This window comes from Hemiscyllium ocellatum, chromosome 24 (assembly GCF_020745735.1).
Source record: "Hemiscyllium ocellatum isolate sHemOce1 chromosome 24, sHemOce1.pat.X.cur, whole genome shotgun sequence".
NCBI lineage: Eukaryota > Metazoa > Chordata > Chondrichthyes > Orectolobiformes > Hemiscylliidae > Hemiscyllium > Hemiscyllium ocellatum.
The window spans coordinates 39,849,757-39,860,341 of record NC_083424.1 but is presented as its reverse complement, the minus strand read 5'-3'; the positions used below and the strand labels follow the sequence as shown (position 1 = coordinate 39,860,341).

General features: G+C 36.9%; 1 protein-coding gene across 1 annotated transcript in view; it reads right to left on the bottom strand.

The window, feature by feature from the left end:
- Positions 1 to 4,279: 4,279 nt before the first annotated feature.
- ksr2 (kinase suppressor of ras 2) overlaps positions 4,280 to 10,585 on the bottom strand; it is a 434,890-nt gene continuing 428,584 nt past the window's right edge. The window contains exons 19-21 of the mRNA XM_060844153.1: positions 7,949 to 8,080; positions 5,790 to 5,919; positions 4,280 to 4,441 (exon numbers count right to left, since the gene is read on the bottom strand). Of these exons, the coding sequence (XP_060700136.1) occupies positions 4,280 to 4,441; positions 5,790 to 5,919; positions 7,949 to 8,080 (424 nt within the window). The remainder of the gene's footprint in view (positions 4,442 to 5,789; positions 5,920 to 7,948; positions 8,081 to 10,585) is intronic.

Below are 10,585 nucleotides of genomic sequence, written 5' to 3'. Positions count from 1 at the left end.
CTTTAAGGTTGTTTCTCAGGGGAATTAGATTCTGAGGGGTAGCTCATTATTCTAAGGAAGCAAAGCTGGTAACTGGAAGTAGAAAAAGTTGCATATGAATTGAGAATGCAGGTATTTTTGTGGCATTAACATGACTCTAAGATGGTGTATTGCCTCACTGGTGCTTAAGGCAAGCAGCAATTAAATTTAGAAATGTGGAATAATGTTCAAAAGACAAAGTCAAGAATGGGTGAATTGGGACAAAACATTTAAAAATATGATGGCACATAGACATTTGGATCATCTTTAAATAATTATGGCATAGCTTATAGCAACTGAACATTCTTTCAAGACACAAAACCCCTCAAAATGTATTCAACCATGGCTAACAAAGGAACTTAAGGATTAGAGAAGATTGGAAGAAAAGGTCTATGCTGCCAGAAATAGTATTATCATGAGATAGTTACATGAGGATTATGAGGATTTTAGAATACAGCAAAGGAAAGCCAATAAAAATGATCAAAGAGAATAAAATATTCATGCAAACCAGCACGAAGTATAAAAATGGTATTTAAAAGCTGCTTTAGAATTCCTACGATGTAGGGGAAGGCCATTCAGCCCATCAAGTCCACACCAACCCTCCGAAGAGCATCCCATCCAGACCCACCCCATCTGTTTAACCCTGCATTTTGCATGCTAAACCACCTAGCCTGCACATCCCCGTGATACCATGGGAAACTTAATATGGCTAATCCACTAACTTGCACATCTTTGGACTGTGGAAGGAATTGTGGTGAATATTGCAGCGAGAAAGATACAACCAAAAGTTCAGTAACATTACAAGTGTCTTTTTTTTTAAACCAATAAATCGTGAGAGCTGAAAAATTCAATTTGCCTGTTAAATAGTAATGTTCCTGGACCTGTTGACAAGTTAAAGGTTGAAACTGTACAGAGCTATGAGTTATTTTCTTTTGCCACAAAACATGAAGTTTAAGTGTATAACATCAAATGAAGTCAAAAAATCCAATTTAACATGTAACAATGAACAGCTTTATCTAATTAATTTAAAACAAATCATGTTTTATTTGTAGATTTAAATGGATTTTTTTTTTCCTTTGGTGTTTTATTTTTACTCCATATTATGTTTATTTTCATTTATCCAAAATCCCACGCCAATGTTTTGCATTAGTTACATGAGATAATTACACTTCAATTATTTATCATCTCCAATGTTCCTAAATGGACCTTCATAAAACAATACTTCCAACATTTGAAATGTTTAGTTTATTTTCAGTTTGGATTGATTACTTAAACTCTGAAACTAAACTAGACTTAAATGCTTTCCTTTTGTGAACACAGGTTGAAAGGTGTAAAAAGCACGTTATGAAAGAGGACAAGTTTCTATCATTTGGGTCTTGCGATTTTCTTGAGAGTAAAAGCTAAAAGAACACTGAGTTAATTCAGGAACAAAGGCAACAGAGCTAAACTAGCATTAAAACACAAACCAAAACTCAATCAAAATTAGCCTTATATCTGTGTTTAACATTTATCACTACCCGTAAGAGGATAGTGCAATGACCAGATCGCAACTGCCCATCACAACCAACAGCCGCTCCACCACGTCCTATCTTTGTCAAGAATAGTCTTTTAGAGTTTTTGCAAAGATTTGTAGCCTTGTCAGTGCGTCTTTTATACAGTGGTGGTCTGTCCTGCCTGTAATTTACGTGTCTCTGTTTTTTGGTACTTCTGGTTCTCACATCATATTGAAGTTGCATTGATGATGTCATCTAGCAAGGTGATGAAACGTCTGCAGAAAACCACATCAGCTCAGCAAATGAATCTACGACCTCAAGAACAGTCTTTCTTGAAGCTATTGCCCTGAGTGACTAAGTGCTGTATAGCTGAGGATGTGTGGGCCAAACTTACTATCTCATGATGAGTCAGCTGAGTTCACAACTCACTTTTGTGAATATATTATGATCAATACCTTCATTGGCACAAACCCAAATAACTTTTGAATATGTTTTTATGCCAAAAATTAGAAATTAAACTTGTAAACAGTGGAAAAATATCTATTCAGTTTGGTACAATATTATTTTATGCAATGACTTACTGTAGATAGATCTATTGAAAGTACTATCTAATTGACCACTCTATTCAGACTGTGCATCTTCCCGTTTACAACAAACTTCCAAAATAATTCTTTGAATACTCCTGCCACTGAATCAAAGGTGGTGGATTTATGCCTATTACAGTTAGAGAATATAATCTAAAATAACACTAGAAAGCAGCATTGTTGAAAGGTCTGTCTTCCAGATGAGATGTTCAATCAAGGCTTTAGTTACGTCTAAGCAATTATTCAACTGAACACAAAACTCCCACAACACTTTGCAAAGAAAAGTAAGAATTCCCCTAGTGTGCAGGCCAAGGACCCTCCCTCAACACCGAATGGTCATTTAGTTTGCTGTTTTAATTTTGAACTTGCTGTGTGCCCTGTCTGCAAATTCTGTAATTCTATTTCAAAAGTAACCACTGATTATAGTATATTTTGTGCTGTACTGAGAACATTATAAGAAGCTATACAAATGTAAATTCCCTCTTTATTCACACAGGCTTCACAGATAAATGTGAACTTCTATCATGGGAAAGGATCAATAAGATTGCAGTGCTGGATAATACCACTTTTGAATGGAACTACAACTTAAACTTGTGGACCACATTTAACAATATCAGTAAACACAGATGAACATTGAACAATCAGCCCAGGAATAGGCCCTTTGGCTGACCATGTCTATTCCAACCATGATGCCATTCTAAACTAATTCCCATCTGCCTGCACATGATCTGTATTGGGGCCACAAGGATACAGTTTGTATCAGTCAGTTATTCAGCCAAGTTTCAATTTTCAGATGATATGAATCAATTAAACTGCAAAAAGTTCAAACATTAAGATGCTTTAAAAAGGAAAAGCATGGAGAAAAATTCCACAAAAATGCCTCAGAACTAAAGACAGACCTGTGCCCTGAGATGCTATGTAGTACAATAATATGATTTGCTATTATACTGAATGAATTATGTATCCGTAGTAAAGATTTAAGGTTAAAATATTATTTAACTATATGAAAAGGTTTGTGCATTGTTTTGTTTGTATTGAAATGATATTTTAAACAGTTTGTTTATTTCAGAGCAACAGTTGGCACAATCAGTTGGCAGTGAGTGTGTGCAGAACTAGGTGGGGCAACAGTTGCCAGGGAGCAGCAGAAGATGGGGTATGAGACTGTATTTATTGGGATACAAAAGAATGTGGTTAAAGGTATCACTGACCAATATCAGATGTTTGTTTATAAATTTTTGTCCAGAGATTGGCAACAAAAAAGATTCAGCACAGGATAATCCTATTACAGGTGACAGACCAAAATGGACACAAAAGTTGCTGATAAAAAAAATCCCCATTGAAGTGGTAGCAATAAGACCATCCAGCCCATTATTGGATTCATGCTCAGGATCTGCTGTGATCTTTTTTAACTGCTGCCTTGGCATCAGATCCAATTATAATAGGATTTAAATTAGAGACCAAACAAAGAGCCCAGTGTTCAATTTTGTTGCAACTTTTGATTATTAGGATTGCATGTATTACCAAACTCTGATATAATTGTTTACATAAATAATTTGATATTACATGACTTAAACGGTGTGATCTTATTCACCGTGCTAAAGTAGAGGACATTACTCATGGTCACACATTTTTCTGGGTCACAACAGCACTCTGTTTCACGTCTAATCAAGGTGGTCACATCAAGTTTCCACACTTTACGCAATGTTATCCTTTTGATAAATCATCTGAGCAGTTAGAACTTTCCTCATTTGCAGGTAGATACAAAACAGTCACAGTATCATGCAAGAGTTAGGTTTTGGCAAAAATGTCATTGAATTCATGTATAAGAATTTTTGTTTTGTACTCAGTTTGTCTTTTCTCCAAGTGACTGCCTTTATATTCAACTCAAAGTTAGAACAAACCACTCAACTAAACCAAGTACTATTTCCACACTCTACTGCCTTCATCATGGAGTTGTGGTGAACAAAACAGTGTGCTAAATTGTGCCTGCTACTGCTCCAGAGGATTTTATTAGGCTATGACTGAGGTTTAAAACACTCACTTGGGGTTCCAGCTTCTGATTCCCAACTTGTGCGCCCTTGAAGGATTGATCTGGTTTGCCCACCAATCGTTTGAAACAGTAAAGCAATGAAATGCATGAAATGCAAGAGTGCATCTGAGATCCATCAACTTGTATCTGGACTTTCACACATTGGAGCTAAGGGAAACATATTCGGCTGACTTCCAAAAATGTCCAGGGTGGGAGAGGCGGCGGTTTCGCTTGGGAAGTTTCTCAAGTAGCTCCATGATTTTCGAGAAACTGGGACGTTCTTCCTGTTCATAGGCCCAGCATAAAAGCAAGATATCCTGGAATCAATTGGAAATAGGTAAAAGGTGCACTATTTATTTTTTTAAAAATCACTTGCTCCACCATGTATTTATTTATTTTCACCTACTCACAGACTGAAAGCTAACACATTGAATAATAGGTTTTAAAAGTGGAATATAGCTAAATTTCCATAATAGGAATTATAGCAAGAAGCAGATGAATTAATATCAATACAGTAAGGACATTGCTGGAGGTCCAACATTTGGATTTATAAACAACACCATGAAAACAAAATTACATTGTCAAATGGTATAAATGTAATAAAATTATTATTGACATTGGTTTGTGAAATATTTTTCATTGTATTTAACAAGTTGTACAAAACTGACATTGTATAAAAGAGAGGTAAAGGTTATTTGAGGTTACCATATATCCCTGATCTAAAAAAGTGCCTCACTGAATGGGAAAGACTACACAGTGATAACAAGCTTTACCAAAAGAACTATGGGTGTGAAAGCTCACCAAACTGTTCTCAAAAACACAGTTATAGCAAGATAGTCATGAAGATCAGAAGGAATTGCTCATATCAAATCAATGTGCTTGCAACTTTTGAGCCTCTTAAATCATCAGGGAACATTGAAAGGAAGAGATAGAAGTTTGCAATCCGGAGAGGGCAGATGGAGGAGGAGTAAACTTGGAATCAAGCAGCATTGCTTTAACAGCATCTAGGTTCAATGAAAACATTGACTGCATGAATTAACAACTACAAAACAAGCTTTGGAAAAAGATCCTCCTTTGACTTTATATACAGCTATAACCAGCAAACACTGAGGAAGAATGGTATTAATCCAGATATGAACACTGATTCTTTAGATGTATCTAGTTTACTCATTGTTAGGCTTATGCTGTAATGCCTTTTCATCAGATTGATTAGATCGATCATCTCAGCACTATTTTCAAATATAAACCATATAAAATAAGAATCATTCAATAGAAAATAGAAGTGTCCTGCAGTTTTTGAATATTGCCTATATGTTTAATCTTTCTCTTTTGTTTAGTTCTCTAACCATAAACTAAGTGGGGAGGGAGATGGCCTATTTTAAAGCTTTGCTGTTGTAGTTTTGAATCAATAATAAGGAGAATGGATGGAGGAGATTCAATTTTCTTAGCTCTTTTCAATACCTTCCCGTGATAGCCTGGCTGAGGTTGGAAACTCAGCATGTGAAGAACATGAGAAGGGAAACACCACCTTTTACTGTTAGCTATATAGTGTATTAATGTACTGGCACCAATTTATAAAAGACATTGTCGAATTACATGTAAGTTAGAGATATGTGGTAAAATTGCTTTGCACTGAAGGTATTCAATAATTTGATTTCTACATACCGAAATCTCCTTTCCCACGCCAATTTGACTTAGATTAGGCTTCATGCCTTTTCCAGCTTGCCATATTATCGCATCTGTTGGCTGATTCTTGAAAGGCCACTCACGTGCATGCAACTCGTACCATATAGTTCTGGCATAAAAATTAATAAATGTATGTAACCCATTAGTATAGTGTTTCCAAAAAAATCGTACTGATGTAGAACTGTAACAGAAACCAAAAGAACTGCGGATGCTGTAAATCAAAAACAAAACCAGAAGTTGCTAGAAAAGCTCAGCAGGTCTGGCAGCAATTTTTTTAGATTAGATTCCCTACAGAGTGGAAACAGGCCCTTCGGCTCAACAAGTCCACACCGACCCGCTGAAAAGTAACCCACCCAGAACAATTCCCCTCTGACTAAGGCACCTAACACGATGGGCACTTTAGAATGGCCAACTCACTTGACCTGCACATCTTGGGACTGTGGGAGGAAACCTGAGCATCCAGAGGAAACCCATGCAGAGAATGTGCAAACTCCACACAGACACACTCAAGGTTAGAATCGATCCTGATGTTGTGAGGCGACAGTGCCTGGTCCAGTGACCCTTCCTCAGAAATGATTGAATTTCATTGGAATATGAGACGGAACTATAATTTAAACTTATCATTTCTATTGCAACCTTCATCACTTTAATACATTACGTATTGTGTTAATAAATATTGCTATATTGCTTTTTATGGGTATTTGAATAATATTGAAACCTGCCATTGAAACCATGCTAGGAAATGTTCAGTTTATTTTGGGTTTATTAAAATAAAGAGCTTCAACTGAAAGTCAAATTATAAAGTTTACCTCACATTAATAATAGAAAATCATGAGAAAATAAAAGCTGAATCAGCTAAAGTATGGAATAAACAACTCATAGAAAAGTCTAGTTCAATCAATCTCATTAAATGCACTGGTATACTCTTAGTATTTTTATAGATTAAAAGCTTATCATATAAAATATTTGTTTCAAAGAGGACAACATTCACTCTAGTCTCACCCCTTTACTTAATTTCTTGCACTTTATGCTGTCTGCACAGTGGTAGTACCTAAAATGATGCATACAGTGATCACTGATATCAGGACATGCTGTAACATGTCCTTTCCTATGTACGCATTCTTTAATCTGTTTTGGTGGAGTATTGGCAAATTTCACAAGCGCCAAAGAGTAATCATTGGATAGGCAAAGAACAAAGATTCCATTTTAATATATTTAACACAACCTCATTTAAATAGCAATCATTAATCATCTCACCCAATCCTTTTAAAATAACCTACCCAAAAAATATTTATGTTCTGTCATAGAGTCATTCAATCATACAGCAACTCTGTGTTTAGGACTAGCTTGTGGTTACTTTTGACTGACTTTTATAACAATATCAATTATTGTATATCAACAAAAGTGGTGTCACACAGTTTAAGGGAAATTGTACAGGCTATTGAAGAAGAAGAGAACTTGGTATGACACCTGGAAAGCAGAAAACTGTGTGATTGACAAATACAAATGGCTTTGTATGTACTTTTTAGAAACAGACTTTGGACAAACAGTTCATGATAAAAGACATGCATTTTTAGATCTTCCCAGCTCAGTATTAAAAAAAATATAATAATAGTGAAAATTGCTTGTCATGGATCCATAGTTTCAAATGGGTTGCTTCCCCAACTCCCAGTAACAGACTAGTCATTAGGGGTGGAATCTCTGCTCGTAGTTCTCAAACTGGGGCCTGTAGAGATTTTCTGGAGCTCAAAGGAATAATGTGAAAGTGTTCATATGTCCTAAGGGGTGACTTGTTGGCATGGTGGCATGAGTAGTCACCCAAGTTGTCCATCCATACAGTTAGACCTACTTTACACCACTTTCATGTGATTTTACAGACCCTCTGGAAGCTATTTTATGGACTCTTAAGACCTGAGATTCAGAAACTGTAGCAAAAACCACAACATTGATGAGCCTGATGGTGGGAGGGGTAACTGGCAACCCAATAAGTAATTGATTAATATCAAAGCATTACCACAGTTAAAGTTATAGGATGTTGAGAATTTATACCTATCTCTCTCTGTAATGTTTTGTTTAATGTATTATTTTTTTTCTACACCAGACATACAGTTCTTGTTTTATGATAACAGTGAACTAACCCAAATGCAAATACATCTGATTGCTTGGAGAATGGGAGTTTGTCTTCATCTGTAGAGGGAGAAAGTTGTTGAATAATTTCAGGAGCCAGATGACACAGCCAACCATTAGGGATCCGCATTTCACTCTCTCTCCTACAAAATAAATCAGATGAAAAATTCATACAATTAACGAAAGGGAAAAAGAATCATCTGTTTTGGTTGTTCTTCTTTTTGCATTTACTAACTAATCACAAATTGTCAGCATAAAATAGCTATGCAATTAGGAAGAAGCACGGAAGTAATGATTTTGGCAGTTAAGACATGAACTGAGTGTTTTGTAAGTAGATTTGTATTGCAACTTTATGTGTTTCTGCTACACAGGTGTACATGAATCTTATTGCTGCTTAATATTAAAACTGCATCAAAAATCAAGTTAACTGAATTGTTGACAGACATTTCTAGGAACTTGTCTGAAACATTTCTAGGCACAAGAGATTCTGGCTGCAACTTTTCAACCCCTCCAATTCCTCTGCCTCCATCCAAATTGATGTTTCTCAGCTGAATAGATAGGGATGAGCCTTCATTCCAGCTGAGAAGGCATAAACAGAGTTAATGGTTGTCAGACACGCATCTCTTTCTGGAACGTGCCTTTGCAAAGGAAGTCTGGAGAAAGATGCAGTGGTTTTTGTTGAGGTTTATCCCAAGCAGCTCCATGATGCAGATTCTGTGCTCTATAGTCTGTTACCCAGGATGCACACCAAGACACACAGTGAAAGCGCCTAGAGGACCATCAACTCTGTGTAAGACAATCTTTGCTCTGCCCAAAAGTTGTTGGTCTTCCATAGCAAGGAGTTGGCCTCAACCTTGTGTTGCAGACTGGCACTTTCTCAGATCCAAGACTATATGCTGAGGCTCACACTAAAACTTGGGGCAGCTGCTGCCAAAGTACAGTGGGGAAAGACCATCATCTGAGGTCTTTCTGCTGAAGGTAAAGGGTCGTCTGTTTAATTATTAGACCCTCCTAGTGCCTCAATGCTTGTAAACATGGTATATATGTGTAAGAGATATCTTTAGTTTGTTTGGATATTCAAACTCCAATGTTAGTTTGTTTCCTTAATAGGCTACTGTACAGAACCAAACTCATTTGTGACTCTATATATGCAAAGATATTTTTATGAATAAAGCATATTTTTGAAATACAGAAAAGTTAAATGCCTGAGGTAGTGGTTTCTGCTCCCTCACATGTAGCAGGTCGTCTCGTTTCTGAGAGTTCCTGGATGACAGACGGTCCCAGTAACACCTCCAGGAGTACCCATAAGGAGCCACAGAGGAGGCAGGACTGAAAGGGAAATTGGGGTCACTTCATTGGCACCAGTCAACCAGGTCTCACCAAACGTTGGGTGAGGAGGACTGTGATAAAGAAAACACGGGTTGGGTGAACAAATGGGAGTCCCCATACGATGCTCCCTAATGATATATCCATATAATGCTATTGCCATATTGCATAATGCTGTGTGACGAAGATGTTAAGTGGCCTATACATGCCATTAACTGACTGCTCAATTCATCCAAGAATGGTGGGTCACCTAATACCCATTCTGCTGCTCATAAATCCCCAGCAGAGATGGGTAAGTGAACAGGCATTGACAGTCCACCTGCCACTCCATTTCTGCTCTGTACTTGAAATTGTAGCTGCTGATTTACAAAGGATCATCGATTATCCGAATGACACTGGAGGGGAGTATTTCATTCGGATAATCGATATTCGGATAATTGAATGCTGGATAACACAGTTTAGCCAAGCATCGGGATCTCACGATCTTGTCCAGACAATCTGAAATTTGGATAATCGAGGTTCCTCTGTACTGAGTCAGTACAGCCCCATGTTACAGAATAATGCAAGGGCCAGTGATGGCGTTAGCAAAGAATTTCATGCTATAGACTATCCGTTTAACTAATTTGATGGCTGTGAGTTAGCACACTAACACAGCATTTGTTACATGTTATTGAGTAACTTCAAAGCATTAAAATGTAGTTTTGAAGATAAGGTTCAAAGATTTTTCTTTTCTTTGATTGATAAAGATTGCTTATATGTAATAAATATATCAACATGGAAAACATCTGTACAAATCAAGAAGTGACACTTCAACACTGTGTTTGTTATGGATCATACTCTCCTGTGTTTAAACTACTGCTTAAAATGTAGCTTTTTGGCCAGGCATTGACAATCCCAATTTTTCCTTATAACGTTCCATGTTAAATTACATTTGATATTGCTTCTGTGATATATAAGTTGATAATTTTCACTATGTTAATGATATGGAATATGGGCCAAACACAGGCAGGCAGGACTAGTTTAGTTTGGAATTATAGTTGGCATGGGCTGGTTGGACCAAAGGGTCTGTTTCCACTCTGTATAACTCTATAACATTCATGCATGATCACACAACCAAACAGTTTGCAGCTCCATCAGTCACAATCGTGTTGAATGGCAGGGCAGGATCAATGGGCTGTATAAATCAATTTCTACAACCTCTGTTCTTATTTCTTGTCTTTCTGTGTTCAGAAATAAAGCATTTCCCATCCTTGTGCTAATGCACTAGATCCTTATCAGCCCGGAATCTGATTTTTTTTGTTTATGATGGAAGTACAGTCATC